Genomic DNA, 22,507 nt, shown 5'->3' on the forward strand with positions numbered 1-22,507 from the left:
AATTGTATTGGATATCTTATATCATGCCAGCATTGGGAGAGGATAATAATAGTAAATGTTTGAGAAAATGAGATCATGTTAAAATCTTACTCTTTTTGCTGATTTTGTTCAGACAAGAACACCTTAGATTCTGTGCAATATTAAGTTTTGCTACAAGAGGCTTAAAGTATAATTGATTGAGTGTGATCATTTAATCAGGAAATACTAATTTTAGGCAATAGGATATAGTATAGTTGTGTGACTAAGAGGGAAATCTCTGAAGTCAGCCTTCCAATAATCAAATCTCTACTCCATTCGTTCTAAGTATAAAATCTTAGGGAAAAAAATTTTTTTAATCTTAGGAAAATTATTGTATCTATATGTCCGTGTTTTTTAATTGAGGCAGTATATATAAAGCACTTATAATAATATCTGAAACATAATAACAAATGTTAGAGTCAGGGAATTAAGAGAAAATGGGTCATGTTTCAGGGCTTACAGAGTATACACCAACATTATGGATGGGTCACTAAGTGGACCAAGAGAAAATAATGAGTCAACATTGAGCAGAGGGTACAGAAAGGATAAAATCCCAGACTGAGAGAGGAGGTAGTAAGATCAGATTCATTTAATGACAGTCAGCCAAGTATTGCAGACTTAGACCAGAGACTCATCCAGTTGTTCCATCCAATTCCTGGAACAACTGGCCTCCCCTTTAATGCAGGGGGATAAGGGACTTGGATGGGGGTAGGAGTGAGTAGCATAGATCTATGAAGGAAATCAATAGTATAGCAGAGAATATCAATTACCAATTGACAGGAGAGTTTTTTGTTTGTTTGTTTGTTTGTTTTTTAATAAATTAGGTTACACCACAGCAAAGATATTTTTTTAACTTAAAAACTTTAATTGAACTTTAAATGGAAGGTTGGAATTTCAGACAACCATGGACATAGAGTTTCTCGGAACAAGAAAACACTAAAAATTAAACAAAACAAAATTCACCACATCTGACTTTTTGAGTATAAAGTACACATCCTATTACATAGGTTTTGGTATATCATAGTATGGGCTGACAGAATGGTCTATTAAATAATTGTTTCCACTTTTAATTCATTTGAAAGCTTTATTTACATAATACATAATTTAAAACTCTTAACTCCCACCATAAACACCACGGCCAACAAAAACAAATAGAACAATAGGAAAATCACTGCAATGTAAAATGAAACAGTAGTAGCAGTAGAAAATGTGCTGTGAAACTAAATTCCCCCCTATTATTTTCTAGTAATTTAAAATCCCTTTACCTCAATTTCCTCATCTGCAAACTTAAATGATTATAATTTAACTCAGAGATTTGCTCTGAAGATTAATAACAAGATCACTACTTAGTGCTTCCATGGTGCTTGACCTATTATTGGCATCTGGTAAATATAAACTAAACGTTATTTCTGACTATCATTATTATTACTGTGCTTGTTGTACTATTAGTAGTAAAGATATAAACATTAAAAATAAACTGTACAAATTTTGAGAAAATGCTTTCAGAATCATAGGGAGTTTACACTTATAACAGTTTTATTCAAAATCAAAACTATGAAACACTAAAATGCCAACCAATTGATGAACGAATAAATTTGCTGTAGGTGATACAGTGAAATAAGACTCAAAAATAAAATGAAGTGTGGATACAGTCAGTAACAAGAATGAATTTCAAAAGCATTATAGTAAGTGAGACTCCAAACATAAAATATAACTTTATTTATGATTTAATTTACATGACCTACTCTTAAAAGCAAACTGTATGACAGAAATCAGATTAGTAGCTGCCAGGCACTTGGGGCTGTAGGAGGAGACTGACCACAAAGAAGTAAAATGCATTTTTGTAGGTGATAGAAATATTTTATACTTGATTGTGGTGGTGATTACATAACTATAAAATTTTTTCAAAGCTCACCAAACTATACATGTACATCTAAGCAGAGTGAATTACTATTTGTATTTGTGCATCAAAAAACTTGCCTTAAATGTATTCAATAGATAATATAAATATCATTGTGGTAATACTTTGAGGAAACTTCTAGATAACAACAGAGTCCAAATGTGTGCACAGAGTCCAAATATTACTATCCATGATTTACTTTGATGATTTTTCTACTACTATTTTTATATAAATGTTTTATAATAGTTACATGACCATTTAATAGAGTTAAGATTTAAAAAGTACAGAAGAAAGGTAGGAAAGAAAGCTATAATGTGATTTGAAACTGAAACAGAAAATATATCCAAATCCCATCACTTATTATCTCCTAGAGTAGGACATATCATTTAACCTTTGTGTGTTTTAAACTATCCATGTATATAATAGAAAATAATATCTACTACAGAGTCTTGATGGGGAGATATATTAGAAACATATTTATATTACTTGGCCATAGTAACACGCTATGCTATTTTGTTCTCTTTTTAAACTGGGGCCAGGGATTTAAATGAGATGTGGCCTCATACTAAACATTTTCAAATTGTTTCTAAATGGTTGTTTCTATTGGTATTATTATTTGGATAAACAAACTAATCACAAAAGTTTCTTTCTATTCTGGCAATTACTGGTTGTTTATATCTCCAGTTCAACTACTACTCATAGGATAGAAGCAAGGAAAGAGTATTTGGTGGGCAAAAAGTATCAGATTAGTTTTTGTTCTTTATTTGTTTCACAACTTTTTAAATCATCCAAATAGTTCAATCTCCCTATGATGCTTACTCCATTACATGACTATGTGGCTAAACTGGATAACAGGGAATGGTGGCTAAACAATAAACAAGAATGCTACCTAGAGTAGTTAAAATGACTAAGACAATTGTTGATCTTTTAGTAAGTACTAAAGGGCTTTACTCAGTAAAACTTCCTTTTTCCATATTGGGAGGATCCAAAACAATTCTCCCACAAGATATGAATTAAGATATATGAATCTTAATAGCTAATCTGTCTCACACATTAATATGATTCTCAGTCCATTATATATGTATTTTATGATTTATAAAATTAATCATAATATAACCCATGTAAATGTCACTGACTTATGGTGGCTGTGGGAAAAATGGAAAGGAAAAGTATTTGCAACATATAAAACATTATACAAATAAAAGTCATTAAATTCATTTTATTTATTAACTCTTACCCTTTTGAGATCCACTTGTTGACTTTTAAATATTCATATTTGACCTCAACACCTACATTACTTTCAAGTAAAACAATCTCTGGACTCTCCTTCGTATTTGCTGGGTCTTGATGCTATAAATAATGGGGTTCATCAAGGGTGGGAAAAGGATATAGATGCTGCCCATGAGGACATGAACTAATGGTGAGAGGTGTTTTCCAAAGCGATGCACCATGGTCAGACCAATGATCGGAATGTAGAAAACTGAAACAGCACAGATGTGAGATACACAGGTCTGCAAGGACTTGATTCTCTCCTCCTGTGATGCAATAGCTAAAACTGCATGCAAGATCATGATGTAGGAGATAAGTATGAGCACTGCATCCAACAACAGGTTGCTAATCACCAGGGCCAGCCCATAGATGCTGTTGAAGCGGATGTCTGAACAGGCCATTCGAATTAAGTCCTGGTGCAGGCAGAAAGAGTGAGAGAGGACGTGGGGACGGCAGTAATTTAAGAACTTTAGGCGAATGATGACTGGAGGTATGAGTAAAGTACTCCTACATAAGATTGCTATCCCGATTTTCATGATTTTGTCTTGAGTTAGGATGGAGGAGTAGCGTAGTGGGTGACAAATGGCAATGTAGCGGTCAAAGGCCATCGCAAGGAGGACAGAGGACTCCATAAAGGACAGACCATGGATGAAATAGGACTGGGCAATGCAGGCATCCAGGCTGATCTCTTGAATGAATCCCCACAGGATTCCCAGCACTGTATACATGGTGGACAGCCCCATGCACAGGTCAGTGAGGGCCAGCATGGCCAGGAAGTAGAACATGGGCTGGTGCAGGCTCGGCTCAGTTCGGATCACATGGAGCACCAGGCAGTTTCCCAGGAAAACTATAGCATAGATGGAAGTGAAAGGGATGGAGATCCAGAGATAGTCAACTTCCAGGCCAGGAAAACCAGTGAGAATAAATCTGGAACTATTGAAGTCCGAGATAGAGATAGCAGACATTAAGAGAGAATTGGAATATTTCTAGAAAGATATTGCAAATTAGATCAGTTTATAATCCCCTACTTTCTAGTAACGTTTGTCTGTTTTTGAGAAGAAAATGAAATATACTATAATACAGTTCTCTTTAGTGTAATAAACTCAGCAAAATCTATAGAAACCTGACTCTTTATCCTGAAGGCCAAATATCTGTTATCTAGACACAGAGTTTCCAGTGCTAGTGACTACCAATACCTGGAGACTAGGGAGTTTTATGCATAAGCAATAATGTTAATGGACACATGGGATTTGGAATGAACTTCTGGGAGCATCTGTTTTTATGTAAAGGAAGATAATACATTATCACAGGTGTCTACTGCTGCCTGGCTGGCAGCATCCTCAGAAAATGTGAAATTATGAGTAATTTTTCTCTTGGGTGCCACATATGTTCCTCTTACTACCCCCAAAGGGTCATAAGATTCCCAAATGAAATGGACTGGTTAAAACAATCTAACTTTGCAGAACATAAAATTAGATCAGAGAAACTTAACAAAATGGAATCAAAAGTTTCATTGCACATTTCACCTTGTTTAGCCCCTCTTTAAGTGATTTACTTTTGCACAGTTATATTAACTGTACTTTTTATTCTTTATATTCCACATTTTTTTTTCTTCTCTATTTTCATGCATCTCTTTATCCTACAGGAGATTTCTATCTTTTCTGACCCTTGCAATAATTTTACCTTCTATATCTTTCTATATAACATAAGTAACATATATTTTAAACTGGAAATTATTAAATCAATATTTGATCTTGAGTAAATAGTAGGAATGGAGTGGTTAGAGCACATGGTTTGATATTTATTTAATGTTCAAAAATATTTTCAACATGTCTTCTAAAGCAACTATGCCATTGACACTCTGACCAGTAGTATATGAAAATTACAGTTCCTCCATATCTTGGCCAATACTTAGAATAGTTACAATGTTGTTTTTTAAATTTTGCTTTGTTATATTAACAGCCATGTAGTGATATATCATTGTGGTTTTAATTTATACTTCCTCTATGACACATACTTTTTTGCATCTTTTCATATGCTTATTTGTCATATATACATCTTCTTGATGAAGTGCCTATGTAAATAATTTTCCCTTTTGTGATGTTGTTTTCTTCTTATTAAGTTTGGAGAATTCTTTAAATATTTTAGTTACAAAATCCTTAGCAGATATATGATTTTCATATTGTTATACTCAGTTTGTAAATTGTTTTTTCTTTCTCTTAACTGTGACCTCCCCCCAAAAAAAGTTTTTTTTAAATTTTTATTAAATTTATTGGGGTGACATTGGTTAGTAAAATTATATAGATTTCAAATGTACATTTCTATAATACATCAACTATATATTGTACTGTATATTCACCACCCAGAGTCAGTTCTCCTTCCTTCACCATATATGCAAACCCCTTTTCCCTCTTCTACCATCTCTCTCCCCCCTTACCCTCTGATAACCACCAAACTGTTGTCTGTGTCTATGAGTTTTGTTTCTTTGTTTGTTTACTTTGTTCATTTGTTCAGTTTTGTACCCCACATGTGAGTGAAGTCATATGGTTCTCAACTTTTTCTGTCTGACTTATTTCACTTAGCATCATAATCTCAAGATATATCCATGTTGTCACAAATGACAGTATTTCATCTTTTCTTATTGTGGAGTAGTATTCCATTGTGTATATGTACCACATCTTCTTTATCTAATCATCTATCGAAGGATAGTTTGGTTGTTTCCATGTCTTGGCCACTGTGAATAATACCACAATGAATATAGGGCTACATATATCTTAATGGATAAATGTTTCCAGATTTTTTTGGTAGATACCCAGAAGAGATATTGCTCAGTCATATGGTAATTCTGTTCTTAATATTTTGAGGAACCTCCATACTATTTTCCATAGGGGCTGTACCAATTTACATTCCCACCGGAAGTATATGAGGGCTACTTTTTCTCCACAACCTCTCCAGCACTTGTTATAACTTGTCTTATTTTATTTTTGTTATATCTACAAACTCATTGGCAAACCAAAGATCACAACATTTTCTCATATGTTTTATCCTGGAATTTTTGCATTTTAGCTTTACATCTATGACCCATTTTGAGTTAATTTTTATATAAGGTTATAATAATCAAAACAGTATGATTCTGTCATAAAAATAGACATGTAGATCAATGGAACAGAATAGAGAGCCCAGAAATAAACCCATGCCTATATTGCCATTTAATCTATGACAAAGGAGGGAAGACTATACAGTGGGGTAAAGACAATCTATTCAATAATGGTGTTGGAAAAACTGGACAGATGAATGCAAAAAAACTGAAGCTGGACCACCTTTTTATACCATATACCAGAATAAACTCAAAATGGTTTAAAAACTTAAATGTAAGACGTGAAATCATAAAATTCCTAGAAGAAAACATAGGCAGTAAACGCTCTGACATTGCTCTTAGAAATATTTTTCTGATCTATTTCCTTGGGCAAAGGAAACAAAAGAAAAAATAAACAAATGGCATTACACTAAACTAAAACGTTTTTGCCCAGCAAAAGAAGCCATCAATAAAACAAAAAGACAGCCTACTGAATGGGAAAGGGTATTCACCAATGATACATCTGAGGAGGAGTAAATATCCAAAATTTATAAAAAACTCCTATACTCAACATAAAAAAAATCAAACAGTCCAATTAAATAATGGGCAGAGAACTTGAATAGACATTTCTCTAAAGAGGACACACAAATGGCCAATAGACATGTGAAATGATGCTTAATGTCACTAATCATCAGAGAAATGCAAATTAAAACAGCAATGAGAAGTTACCTCCCACCTGTCTGGATGGCTATCATTAATAAATCAAGAAACAACAAATGTTGGCGAGGATGGGAAGAAAAGGGAACTGTTGGTGTGATTGCCAATTGCTGCAGCCACTATAGAAAACGGTTTGGAGCTTCCTCAAAAAAAATGAAAATAGAACTACTGTCTGACCCAGCAATTTCACTTCTGAGTATTTATCCAAAGAAATTTAAAACACTAATTTGAAAACATATATGCACTCCATGTTCATTGCAGCACTATTTACAATAGCCAAGATATGGAAGCAACCCGAGTACCCATCAATAGACGGTTGGATGAAGTGGTGGGAATGGAATGGAATCAATGTTGTAAAAATTCATGACGGGAATTTGAATTATTAGGTGAAAGTGATATGAATATTTTGTTTGTTTGTTTTCGTTTGTTTGTTTGTGAGAATTTTGCCACCGAAAAGTGTAGTGGTCAAAGTATGATCCATAATCCTCCTTTCCTTATCTCCTTCCCTCCTTTTCTCCCTCCCTTCATTCTTGTTTTCTTCCTTCCATTTTCCTTCATTCGGATGTAAATAATGTTGGATCTGCGGGCAGTTTCTGAGTGTGGGCTAGAATCCTGTCTTGTGAGACCTAAGACAGGAAATAGGAACACAGGAGAGGCAAAGAATTTTAAAAAGAGGATAGTTTATTTAAAGCAAAGGGTCAGAACTCCCGAGTAGGAGGGGCGTCCCGAATAGGGGTGCCCAGTTTGGGGTAAAACCTCCTATTCTTTTTATAACATTTTTTTATTAGTTTCAGGTGCACCAAACAATGTAATAGTTAGACATTTATCATTTATATCCCTCACACAGTGACAACCCCCCTCCCCCATTCACTATCCCTCTGACATCGCACACAGCCGTTACATTTCCACTGTCTCTATTCCTAATGCTGTACTCTGCTTCTTGTAATTATATATCTACATATATATATATACACATATATATGCATATATATGCATACATATATACACATATACATACATATATATGTATGTATATATGCATATGTATATATATGTGTGTATATATATATATATATATATAGATAGATAGATAGATAGATATATAAAATTGTAGTTGACATTCATTATTGTTCAGCTTCAGCTTCAGGTGTACAATGCAGTGATCAGACATCTACATCATCCCTGAGGTGTTCTCCCTAACGAGACAAGTGTCCATCGGATACCCTACAAAATCTTTACAACATTATTGATCACATTCCCCAAATTGACTATTTTTGCATCTTCTCTTATCCATTTGAAGAAGGGAACTGTTTGAAGAAGGGAACTGGCACTTTCTAATGAAATCAGTCTACCAGGTTTGTTCTGCTTGCCCATCCTAAAGGAATTAGCAAAGTAACCCACTCTTATCTATCAGATCTGCTCCGTTAGTCAGGCCAACAGGACTTTTATGATTGACCGCAAGGCATTGTTACATTTTGTCCTGGAGCAAGCAGTGACTTCAAAACCTGGAGTTTTAGGATATGGCTGTCTTTGTTTATTCCACCAGGGACCTCCCTGTCTACCTAACGATATGCTAACTAATCTGTCTCAGTTCCTCCCTCCCTCCCTCTCTTTCTGCCGTCGTGTCTTTGTCTGTCTGTCAGTCTCTGCGTCTCCCTCCTTCCTCTCTTTTTCTCCCTCTTTCCCTCTTATCTCCCTTCCTCCCCCATTTCCTTCCCTCCCCTTCCTTCTCTGTTTGTTTTTACTTATACAACGGATTCATGATTAAATCTTAATTGTATAGTAGTACCACGGTTTTCGAACATCTCTGTTGACGAACATTTTGGTTTATGAATGCTGTAAACTGGAAGTAAATGCTTTGATTTTAGAACAGGACTCAGAAGTGGAATTTGTCACACAGCTTCCCCTGAGTGCAAGATCCTGAGGCCTAGCTGTCGGCTGTTTTCGAATGTTTCAGAGCTCCTGGATTACGTTCAAAAACCGAGGCACCACTGTATTTTCTTTCCCTGTTGTTTTTGTCATTGTATTAAGATAGCTACTTTCCAAAGATAAATATTCCTGCCAAATTAACCATCTAAAGTATTTCCTAATGGTCACAGGACAAAAAATAAATACCTTGCCTGGGGAATTGCCACCTTTCTCCTTATGAGCTTCTACCTTGATCTAGTCAGTAACAATTAATAACTCATAATTGAGACCACAAACAGAAGTATTACTAAAGTTTACTTTTGGTAATATATACACTTTGAGTTTAATTCTTTTCTTTCTATTTTCATGCTACCTGAAAGCAAGGGCTTTTTATCTTGCCACAGGGACAGTGTCAAATAAACATGAAAATTATCCGTAAGTCAGAACCATGAGGATGATGATCACAAATATTTACAACAGGAGTTATCTCCTTTTATTTTACTGAATATTTTTAACTTTTTTTATTACAAAATAGGTACAAAAAAGGTACAAAAATAAAACAGGATTTCTGCATACTCATCATTCATTTTCCTCCAGCCCCCCCCTTTTTTATCTCTCTCCTCTCATTTACTTTTTCCTGTGAAGTATTATAATAATTACCTACAAATACTTTGGAGAGCATTTCTAAAATACGAGTCAAATCTCTTGCACAAATTCATTTCACTTTTAAGATTTTTCAAAGCCCTGAGATATAGGGAGGAGGCACGTTATAGAATTATGTATTTAATCCATGAAATTTATTGAAATATAATTAACAAACCATACAATTCACCCATTTTTAGAATATCTTCAGAGTTGGGCAGCCGTCACCCCAATCTAATTTTACAAAATCCCAATCACTCCAAAAAGAAACCTTATGTCTATCTAGAATCACTCTCCATTCCCACTGCCAATCCTAGGCAACCACTTGTCTATATTCTGTCTCTATGGATTTTCCAATCTGGATATTTTGCACAAATAGAATCATATAAGATGTGTTCTTTGTATCTCACTTTTTGTATCTCACTGTTTTTGAGGTTCACCTATGTTGTAGCATGTATCAGTACTTCATCCCTTTTTATTGCTGAAAAGTCTATTTTATGTATATGAAATGCTTTGTTTTTTTAATGATTAAATAGTTAATATTTATTCACCAAAATCAGTGATCATTTTCTAGAGAAACTCTTAGATTATATTAAGGTTAAATGTACAAGGTTTTGATTTCCATCTTTTTAGTGATGAGCAAATGGGCCTTGAAGCTGTTTCTCCCCTGCAGAGAAACTAATTGGCAGACCTGCCCATTGCGAAATCCAGTCTTTCAGCCATCTAACCAAGAAACCTAACCAGAGCACACGGGAAGCTGTGCAGCTCATCCAAGAGCCCTGCTTACCTGTGGCTTTCCCTGTCTGTACAGGAAAACTGGTGGCTCTGTCTGGCAGGGAATTTAGGACACAGTCTTACCGGTTCATTTCCATACAATGAGCCAGGCAGGCCTGGGCAGAGAAGTTAATTCGTAGCCCCACTTACTGCTGAGAACAGTACAGTTTGGAATGTCTGATAAGCCATTTATCTCCTTAGTGTATCCTTCAACCCAGGTTTAAAGTAATTTTTTTTAATAAAAATTATTTTATTAAAATACATTTCTTTTTAAAGATTAAATTTCTGATGTTTACTTATAAAGGAATTCAGTAAGAATGCTGAGTCTACTTTGACAAACAGGAAATTTAAAATTGGACATTATAAATAAAAGTTACAGTTATCAGCAATCAATTAGTTTGTTTTTTTCAATTAAATTTTATTGGGGGTGACAATGGTTAGTAAAATTACATAGGTTTCAAGTGTATAATTCTGTAATACATCATCTATATATCACATTGTGTGTTCATTACCCAGAGTCAGTTCTCCTTCCATCACCATATATTTGACCCTGTTTCCTACCCTCATCGACCACCCTCTTCCCCCCTTGTTCAGAAGCCTTGTCCAGGCAGAAATGTAAAAAAATCATCATATGGTTTTCCAATACAAAGTGCTTAAGGATCAGGATTCAAATACACACTTCAAAACTTTCTGAGTAAGCCTAAGCAACTTGTTTTTTGTATGCATTAGTTTCCACACATGTATGATGAAGATGATGATAAAAGTAACTAAATGAGATAATACAGCTGTGAACTTCTTAGAACAGAAAAAGCACTCGGCAAGTACTAGCTTCATAGATAGGCAGCTTATTATAGTCCCCATTTAGAGAAGAAGGAATTGAGGCTTAGGTTGAAGCAGAACTTTAATTTTGGTATTCAAACTTTTTAGTTACTTCTAAGGTATGTTTCTTCTTCCAAAATAATTAAGAGTTATACTGAAATTTCAGGTGAATAGCTATACACTGTGGGATATATGTTGGACAATAGTAGAAACCTGACTTTCCAGTAAGAAAAATACATATTTAATAAACGTATTTAATAGTTTTATTGCTCTTAAGATAAAATCTCAACTCACTAAGAAAGGTTTCAAGGTTTGCCATAATCTGGTAGAATCTGGCTTTTTTCACATCTGGGGAGGAGCAGAATACACCACCCCAGCATGTGCCACTTTGGCATGTGGATTTTTTTTGAGCTGAAGGTAATTAAGACCCAGCAGACTCAGGAAATGGTTTTAACCTCTCCTTTTAACTGCCTAAAATAATTTAGATAGGAAGCCTGTACCAGGAAGAGAGCTATTACCAGAGACAACTTATTATTTTTTATTTTTTATTTATTTATTGGGGTGACAATTGTTAGCAAAATTACATAGATTTCAGGTGTACAATTCTGTATTACATCATCTATAAATCCCATTTTGTGTTCACCACCCAGAGTCCATTCTCCTTCCATCACCATATATTTGATCCCCCTTACCTTTATCTCCCACCCCCCACCCCCCTTACCCTCTGGTAACCACTAAACTATTGTCTGTGTCTATGAGTTTCTGTTTCTCATTTGTTTGTCTTGTTCTTTTGTTGTTTTTGGTTTATATACCACATATCAGTGAAATCACATGGTTCTCCGCTTTTTCAGTCTGACTTATTTCGCTCAGCATTACACTCTCAAGATCCATCCATGTTGTCACAAATGTTCCTATATCATCTTTTCTTACCGCCAAATAGTATTCCATTGTGTATATATACCCACAACTTCTTTATCCATTCATCTATTGAAGGACATTTTGGTTGTTTCCATGTCTTGGCCACCGTAAACAAAGCTGCAATGAACATTGGAGCACACGTGCAGAGACAACTTTTTATATCAGAAAAGCTTAACTGCATGGCATGGCAAACATTTGTTTACCAAACATTTGCTCTTTTCATCTTCATCTGAATTGTCTTCCTCCCCTTTGAAGCTCCAGACCCCCACCCCCTTCTTCTTAGCTCAGGATGGCATATAAGCCTCAATTGCCAGACTGCCTTTGAGTCTTCATGTCTTTGTGGGGCTCCCATATGTATATAGTTATACTTGGTTTTCTCCTGTTAATCTTCCTTATGTCAATTTAATTATTAGACCAGTTAACAAACATAGAATGAAAACATTGATCTGCAAAGATATATATGCTCCGATGTTCATTGCAGCTTTATTTATGGTGGGCAAGACATGGAAACAACAACAGTGTCCTTCAATAGATGATTGGATAAAGAAGATGTGGCATATATACACAATGGAATACTACTCTGCCATAAGAAAAAATGAAATAGTGCCATATGCAACAACATGGATGGATCTTGAGATTATTATGCTAAGTGAACTAAGTCAGACAGAAAAAGTCGAGAACCATATGACTGTCCTGATATATGGGATATAAAACTGAAAGCAACAAAGGAACGAAGCAAACAAATAAATAAACAAAAACTCATAAACATAGACAATAGTTCAGTGGTTACCAGAGGGTAAGGGGAGAGGGGGATAGTAGAAGAGGGTAAAGGGGGTCAAATATATGGTGATGGAAGGAGAACTGACTCTGAGTGGTGAACACACAATGTGATATATGGATGATGTATTCCAGAATTGTACACTTGAAGCCTATGTAATTTTACTAGCCATTGTCACCCCCAATAAATTTTAATTAAAAAAAGAGAATCTCTGTATTAGTTGTCTACCATTGCTGTAACAAATTACTGTAAATATAATGGCTTCAAACACAAATGTATTACCTCATAGTTCTGGAGGCTAGGAACAGTTCATTTCCACCATCTCATTTTCACTTTCATTAAGTTAAATTATGAGTCCCTTTGTGTACTAGAAATGGTGTCCTGCAATTGGAGATAACCCCTTCTCAGTATTTTTTATTATTATTACATTTATTGGAATGACATTGGTTAGTAAAATTATACAGTTTTCAAATGTACATTTCTATAATACATCATCTGTATATTGCATTGTGTGTTCACCACCCACAGTCAGTTCTCCTTCCATCAGTTTTAGTATTCATTCATTTAAAACCAGAATAAATGTCGTATAGTTTGTGATGGCATTTCTATTTCTTGAACTCATTTATTAAATTAAGGGTTAAGGGCAGGCAGTCCAATACTGAGACTTACTATCCTAAAACTTTAAGGGGAGAACTGAGGTCACTAAGATTCAGGGATGGAAGCTTAGGAGCCTTGCAAAGCTTTTTGTATATGCTTCCCCCCATACAGTAGTAATGTAAACAAAGGGGAAATTGGATAAATTTTATGGCCTGTAGAGAAGATGATTTTTGTCATGTCCATTCCTCAGGAGAATTGCATCACAGCCCTCGCCCAAGTGCTGATACTATTTTTCTTCTATATCTACCTCTGAGAATGGATTTCTTTATCTGCATAGAATGCAATGTCAGCATGAGCAAGTGCATGCACATAAGGTTAGAGAATTAAGTTTGTGAGTATGTAATCTCACAGGTGCCTGTGAGATCTAGAGAGGAATATTTAGAGAGGATCCAAAGGGAGTGTAATTGTATTAAAGAGCTTAGCTCCAAGTTTAAGCTCTGAGTAGACGTTCTGAAAAGGAGATTACTATTTCATTTAGAATTTGAGCTAGGACATGAAGGGTGCTTTTCTCTTGGTCCAGTGGGTATTCTGTTGGACCCTTTCTTTTCTTCTCTCAGCAACAGTAAAATTCTTCAAATCTGCAACTCAAACAGGTATGTACCCTTGCTTAGTTCAACATAGGAAGATAAAGCCCTGATAAAAACAAATGAAGAAGGTAAAGGGAGTCAAACATATGGTGGCAGAAGAAGAATTAACTTTGGATGCTGAACACACAATGCAATATGTAAATGATGTATTATAGGAATGTATGCTTCAAACCTACATAATTTTACTAACAAATGTCACCCCAATCAATTTAATTAAAAAGTAAAAACAAAAAACCAAATGAAGCTTATAAATCAAGGTACAATGATTCTTAACATTTTTTTCTAGATTGAGTCTACATTTTTCCTAATTCCTGCCCTCCATTTACCCCTGCAGATGTACATCTGAAAAGCAATAGGGCAAATGAATTTTCATCTGCATTAAAATTTATATATTTTAGATATCTAATTAATTCAGTGAAATTAAACTCTGATTCATTAATTTTCAATGAGATATATTCATTAAACAGTCCATATCTTTCAATGAGGACACAAAGGAAGAATATGGACTTCTACATAAGGAAATCAATAGTTTTTCATAGTGGTTGTGATGCTTGAGCTGAGAATTGAGTAATAAACAGATACTTGTTAGATGGTAATGTCATGGGGAGAGGAGAAAAATCTAAAAGAAACAGGCTATAAGCATAGGAAAGTATAAGATACATGTTTTAGCATTTTTAAATATTTTACAGAATTCCAAAATGCATTTCCTAATGAGTAGTAAGATGTTTGTAAGGAAGGTTGAAGTGAATGACAATGATATTAATCGCATACAATTATACGAGGTAGGACAATTAAGTTCGCAAAATTCTTGCAACGATGTTCCTAAATATTTTGATATCAGAAGGATTATTCATTATGAATTTGTACCAACTGGACAAGCTAATCAAGTTTACTATTTGGAAGTGCTGAAAAGGCTGCATGGAAAAGTTAGGGGACCTGAGCTTTTTGCCAACAATTCATGGCTCTTGCATCACGACAATGCACCAGCTCACACGGCACTGCTGTGAGGGAGTTTTTAGCCAGAAACACATAACTGTATTGGAACATGCTCCCTACTCACCTGATCTGGCCCCCAATGACTTCTTTCTTTACCCAAAGATAAAGGAAATACTGAAAGGAAGACATTTTGATGATATTCAGGACATCAAGGGTAATACAACAGTTCTGATGGCTATTCCAGAAAAAGTGTCCCAAAATTGCTTTGAAGGGTGGAGTAGGCGCTGGTGTCAGTACACAGCTTCCCAGGGGGAGTACTTTGAAGGTGACCGTAGTAATACTCAGCAATGAGGCATGTAGCACTTTTTCTAGGATGAGTTTGCAAACTTAATTGTCTGACCTCATGTAGTGCTTCCTATGTGTCAAACACTCTTACAAGCATATTATTTTCAAATACTGCTTTCAAGCATTGTTTTCAAGTAATTCTCTTATTATTCATATGAGGAAGGATGATTATTACCTCTATTCATTAGTTGAGGCAAATGAGGCCCAGAAAACTTTTAGTAACTTGGCAAAGGACACAGAGCTGGTGGTAGTAAGCTTAGACTCAATTTCCAGAATTCATGATCTTACACAGTTCACTATAAAGATTTCCATGTAGTCAGAATACAGTTCCCAGGTAATTTCATGTAACCTTCATGCTGGGAAGTATAAAATACCACAGCTACATGAATTTTTACATTTCATTTAAAAATAAAACTTTTGGGGGAGGGAATAGTAGAAAAAGGTAAAGGGGGTCAAATATATGGTGATGAAAGGAGAACTGACTCTGAGTGGTGAACACACAACGTGATGTATAGATGATGTATTACAGAATTGTACACTTGAATCCTATGTAATTTTACTAACCTTGTCACCCCAATAAATTCTAATAAAAAAGTTATATTTTACTGAACTAAAAAATAAATAAAACTTTTGTTTGCATAAAAGGCATGACTTAGGAGGTAGAAAAATCTAACCTAGAGAAAACAATGAGGATAAAATGCCAGCAATAAATGGTGAGCAAAAGAGACTGAAAAGCATAATCATGGAGATGAGACAAAGGAATAGATAGGTGTTCAGAGGCTGAATCTACATGCAAGGATGAGAGACTTTGAAAGAATGGTAAAAAGTTCAGTGCTTTTTTCCCTAGAGAACTTTGGTATTTTACAGCCATTTCTAAAAATAGACATAAAAGACACTACACTTCCCTACAGAAGTTTTAAACTTACTGATATATGTTGGATGCATGTTGGCAATGTTGGATTGAGAAAGACTAATCCAATATAAAGCCAAATTAGCTTTTCAGTACTTTTTCCTGAATTAGATGTACTTCCTTACATAGTCACCTTTCCACAGTGAGGTGATCACCGTACACAATCATATGTAGAATCCAGCCTTAGAAATCATAATTATCTCTGAAACTTTGTTATTTCTGTACAGCACTTATAAAATAGGTTATGCATTTTTATACTCTTCCCTATTTTAATTTTGAAAATTTAGATAACATTGTGAAACCAGGAATCTCCTTCATCATGCTAAGTTCACCCATTGCCAAGAAAAAATGAATTCTGAAAAAATTAATTAGATGCTTTATCAACACAGACTCTGAAGTGGAAAAAGATGCAAAAAGGAGTTGAATGTGATAGACTGTATATGACTTTAGTCTATATTAATGTAGTATTGATCTCAATATATAAGAGGAAAAATAAACTTCCAGGAGATTATAATAGTATCTTTTATATGGGAATTATAGTCAAATGTATAAATTGGAACATGAACTAATACTTCCATATTAGAATGAATGAACTTGAAGAAAAGGAAACTGAGGTATGTACTGCTATCCAGCGGTAGCTTGAATAGGAAAAGGTAATTGAAGGTGACATAGAAAAGGAAAGAAATGCAGTAAGGTTGTAGAAAATCGCCACACTTTTATTAAAAGGATAATTCCAAATAATTACATTTGCTGTATTATTTAAAAAGTTTTATGCATCATCTTGTCCAAGAAAAATTTATTTTTTATAATTCTGCAAGGTTGGGTTAGATGAGAATTTTGAGACATTTTACCCCATCCTATTGAAACAAAGAATAATTAAAACTTTATATTATCATAGCAATCATATTTATAGGAAATAGGTTAAAACTGGTTAGTTTTTATCAATAACATATCTTAAATTGAATTCCACTGAACAAATATTATTACCTATTCACTATCGTAGTGTATTTGAAATATTTATTCCTTATCTTGATGATTTTTTAATGCATTTTACTAAAATAATAGTAATTAATATCATTTATCTGCACATATTTTCATTTTTATTTTTATTAAATTTATAGGGGTGGCATCGTTTAGTAAAATTATGTAAATTTCAACTGTAAAATTCTATAATATATCATCTATATATTTCATCGTGTATTCACCACCCAGAGTCAGTTTCTCCATCACCATATGTTTGACTCCCTTTACTCTATTCTACCACCCTTCTCTTCCCCCTACCCTCCAGTAACCACTAAACTGTTGTCTGTGTCTATGAGTTTTTGTTTGTCTTGTTTATTTGTTGCTTTTAGTTTTATATCCCACATATAAGTGAAATCATATGGTTCTCAACTTTATCTGTCTGACTTATTTCACTTAGCATGATAAACCCAAGATCCATCCATGTTGTCACAAATGGCAGTATTTTATCTTTTCTTATGGCCAACTAATGTTCCATTGTGTATATGTGCAATATATTCTTTATCCAATCATTTACTGAAGGACACTTTGGTTGTTTCCCTGTCTTGGCCACCATAAATAATGCTACAATGAACATAGGGGTACATACATATTTACAGATAAATGCTTTTAAATTTTGGGGCGTAGATACCCAGAAGAGGGATTGCTGGGTCATAGGCTAATTCTATTCTTAAATTTTTTTAGGAGTCTCCATACTGTTTTCCTTAGTGGCTGTATCAGTTAACATTCCCACCAGCAGGGTATGCGTCTTCCTTTTTTCTGCAACCTCTCTAACACTTGTTACTACATGTCTTATTGATGACAGCCATTCTAACAGGTATGAGATGGTATCTTATTGTGGCTTTTATTTGTACTTCTCTGATGATTAGTGATGTTGAGCACTTTTTCATATGTCTATTGGCCATTTGTATGTCCTCTTTTGAGAAATGTCTCTTCAGGTCTTCTGCCCATTTTTTAATTGGATTGTTTGTTTTTTTGTTGTTGAGTTGTAAGAGTTCCTTATATATTTTGGAAGTTAACCCCTTATTGGAGGCGTTGTTTGCAAAAATCTTCTCCCATTTGCTTGGTTGCCTCTTTATTTTGTCGATGGTTTCTTTTGCTATGTACAAGCTTTTTAGTTTAATATAGTCCCATTCATTTATTTTAGCTTTTACTTCCCTTGTCTTTGAGGTCAAATTCATAATATTCTCATTGAACCCAAGGCCCATATGCTTATCATCTGTGTTTTCTTCTATGCAGTTTATTGTCTCATGTCTTTGATACATTTTGAGTTAATTTTGGTACATGGTGACAGATAGCAGTCTAGTTTCATTATTGTGTATGTGGCTTTCCAATTTTCCCAGCATCATTTATTGAAGAGGTTTTCTCTTCTCCAGTACATGGTATTGGCTCCTTTGTCAAAAATTATCTGTCCATATTTATGTGGGTTTATTTCTGGGTTTTCAATTCTATTCCATTGGTCTGTGGATCTGTTTTTCTGCCAGTACCACGCTGTGTTGATTATTGTTGCTCTGTAGTATAAGCCAATGTCAGGGAGTGTGATTCCTGCAGCAGTATTGTTTCTTCTTAGGATTACTTTGGTTATTCGGGGTCTTTTGTGGTTCCATACAAATCTGATGATTTTTTTGTTTTATTTCTTTTAAAAATGACATTGGGATTTTTTTTAAAAATTATTTTATTAGTTTCAGGTGCACAAGACAAAGCAAAACTTAGATGTTTATCATTTATATCGTCATTGGGATTTTGATGGGGATTGCATTAAATCTGTATATTGCTTTGGGTAATATGACCATTTTAACTCTGTTGATTCTTCCAATCCATGAATACAGAATGTCTTTTCATTTCTTTGTGTCTTCTTACAATTTCTTTCAAAAATGTCTTATAGTTTTCAGTATATAGGTCTTTCATAGCCTTGGTTAAGTTTATTCCTAGATATTTTATTCTTTTTGCTGCAATTGCAAAAGGAATTTTTTATTATTATTTCATTTTCTGAGATTTCATTGTTGGTATATAGGAATGCAATGGACTTTTGCACATTGATTTTGTAGCTAGCAACTTTACTGTATTTGTTTATTATTTCCAATAGCTTTTTGGTGGAGTCTTTAGGGTTTTCTATATATAGCATCATGTCAACTGCAAAGAGTGACAATTTAACTTCTCCATTCCCAATTTGGATGCCTTTTATTTCTTTCTCTTACTGATTGCTCTGGCTATGACTTCCAATATTATGTTGAAAAGCAGAGGTGTTAGGGGACATCCCTGTTGTGTTCCTGAACTTAGAGCAAAGGGTTTCAGTTTTTCACCATTAACTATGATATTAGCTGAGGGTTTGTAATATATGGCCTTTATTGTGTTAAGGTATTTTCTTTCTGTACCTATTTTATTAAGTGTTTTAATCATAAATGGATGTTGTATCTGGTCAAACACTTTTTCTGCATCTATTGATATAATCATGTGATTTTTGTCCTTTATTTTGTTTATGTGGTGTATCACCTTGATTGATTTGCCTATGTTGAACCATTCTTGTGCCCCTGGGATGAACCCCACTTGGTTGTGATGTATATATAATCTTTTTAATACATTGTTGCATTTGATTTGCTAGATTTTGTTTAGGATTTTTGCATCTGTATTCATCAGATATATTGGTCTATAATTTTCTTTATTTGTGTTACCCTCACCAGGTTTTGGTATGAGGGTAATGTTGGCCTCATAAGATGACTTAGAGAGTATTGTCTCTTCTTCAATTTTTTGGAAGAGTTTGAATAGGACAGGTATTAGATCCTCTTTGAATGTTTGGTAGAATTCACTACTGAAGCTGTCTAGTCCCGGACTTTTGCTGTTGGGAAGGTTTCAGATGACTGATCCAATTTCCTTGCTGGTGATTGGTCTATTTAGATTTCCCAATTCTTCATGATTCAGCCTAGGGAGGCTATATGTTTCTAAAAACATGTCCATTTCTTCTAAGTTATTGAGTTTGGTGGCATATCGTCCTTCACAATATTCTTGGATAATCCTTTGTATTTCTCTGGCATCCGTGATAACTTCTCCTCTTTCATTTCTGATTTTGTTTATTTGTGTCTTTTTTTTTAATAGTTAGACGTTTATCATTTATATCCCTCACACTCTGTCAACGCCCCTCCCCCCATCCACTATCCCTCTGACATCGCACACAGCCATTACATTTCCACTGTCTCTATTCCTAATGCTGTACTCCGCTTCTTGTAAGCATATATATATATATGCTTACATATATATATGTAAACTTGTAGTTGACATTCATTATTGTTCAATTTCAGCTTCAGGTGTACAGAGCAGTGATCAGGCATCTACATCATCGCTGAGGTGGTCTCCCTAACGAGACAAGTGTCCATCAGATACCCTACAAAATCTTTACAACATTATTGATTACATTCCCCAAATTAACTTTTTGTAACTCCGTGGCAATCTTGTGGTTACTGACTGCTTTCTAATCCTCTCACCTTCCCCCTTATCCCCACCCCCCCTCCCACCTAGCAACCCTCAGTTTTTCCTCTGTCTCCAAAACTGTTACTGATTATCTCATTCACTTATTCTTTTTAGTTTCCACATATAAGTGAGATCATATGGTATTTGTCTTTCTCTGTCTGACTTATTTCACTTAACATAATGTTGTCTGGGTCCATCCTTGTTGCTGCAAATGGTAAGATTTATTTCTTCTTTATGGCTGTGTAATACTCCATTGTACAAATGTACCACAGTTTCTTAATCCAGTCGTCTACCGATGGGCATTTTGGTTGTTTCCATGTCTTGGCTATTGTGTATAGTGCTGCAATAAACATAGGAGTGCATAATTTTTTTTGAATTAGAGTTTTGGATTTCTCTGGATAGATACCTGGGAGTGGAATTGCTGGATCATGAGGTAGTTCCATTTTCAAATTTTGAGATATCTCCATACTGTCTTCCATAGTGGCTACACCAATCTGCAATCCCACCAACAGTGCACAAGGGTTCCTTTTCTCCACATGCTCACCAACACATGCTGTTTGTTGATTTTTTAATGATAGACATTTTGACTGGGGTGAGATGGTATCTCATTATGGTTTTTATTTGCATTTCTCTGATGGTTAGCGAGGTTGAGCATTTTTTCATATGTCTGTTTGCCATCTGTATGTCCTTTTTAGAAAAATGACTCTTCATGTTCTCTGCCCATTTTTTAATTGGGTTGTTTGTTTATTTGGAGTTGAGTTGAATGTTTTTTAATATATTTGTGATATTAACCCCTTATCGGTTATATCATTGGCAAATATCTTTTCCCATTCAGTAGGATCCCTTTTTGTTTTATTGATGGTTTCCTTTGCTGTGAAAAAATTTTTAGTTGGATGTAATCCCACATGTTTATTTTTTCTCTTAGTTCCCTTGCACGAGGAGATATATCAGTAAAAATTTTACTCCGGGTAATGCCTGTAAAGTTTCTTCCTATATTTTCTTCTAGGAATTTTAAGATTTCAGATCTTACATTTAAGTCTTTAAGCCATTTTGAATTTATTTTTGTATATGGTGTAAGGAGGTTGTTCAGCTTCATTTTTTTGCATGTGTCTGTCCAGGTTTCCCAGCACCATTTATTGAATAGACTGTCTTTACGTCTTTACCCCACCATAAATTCTTGCTTCCATTGTCATAGATTAAATGGCCATATAGGCATGGATTTATTTCTGGGCTCTCTATTCTGTTCCATTGATCTATGTGTCTGTTTTTATGCCAGTACCATGCTGTTTTGATTACTGTAGCCTTGTAGTATAATTGGATGTCAGGTATCGTTACACCTCCCACTTTGTTCTTATTTCTCAAGATTGCTGAGGCTATCCGGGGTCTTTTATGGTTCCACATAAATTTTAGAATTATATGTTCTATTTCTGTGAAAAACGTTGTTGGTAGTTTGATAGGAATTGCATTGAATATGTATATTGCCTTAGGCAGGATGGACATTTTAACTATATTAATTCTTCCTATCCATGAACATGGTATGTGTTTCCATCTTCTTGTATCTTCTTTCATTTCTTTCTTCAGTGTCTTGTAATTTTCTGAGTATAGATCATTTACTTCTTTGATTAAATTCATTCCCAGATATTTTATAGTCTTTGAAGCAATTGTAAATGGGATGTAAATGGGATTTTTTTTTAAATTTCTCCTTCTGATATTTTATTATTGGTATATACAAATGCAACTGATTTCTGAAATTTAGTTTTGTATCCTG

The 22,507-nt window shown here is 34.5% G+C and overlaps 1 protein-coding gene across 1 annotated transcript; it reads right to left on the bottom strand.

Annotated features, from left to right (window-relative positions):
• Window positions 1–3,207: 3,207 nt before the first annotated feature.
• LOC109436919 (olfactory receptor 51V1-like) lies at window positions 3,208–4,152 on the bottom strand. Its single transcript, XM_019715799.3, has one exon. It carries the CDS (start codon window positions 4,150–4,152, stop codon window positions 3,208–3,210), a length of 945 nt encoding a protein of 314 aa, XP_019571358.2.
• Between the last annotated feature and the right edge of the window lie 18,355 nt (window positions 4,153–22,507).

The sequence above is a fragment of the Rhinolophus sinicus genome, chromosome 14 (assembly GCF_057876585.1).
Source record: "Rhinolophus sinicus isolate RSI-liver-muscle chromosome 14, RSI-T2T, whole genome shotgun sequence".
Classification (NCBI taxonomy): Eukaryota; Metazoa; Chordata; class Mammalia; order Chiroptera; family Rhinolophidae; genus Rhinolophus; species Rhinolophus sinicus.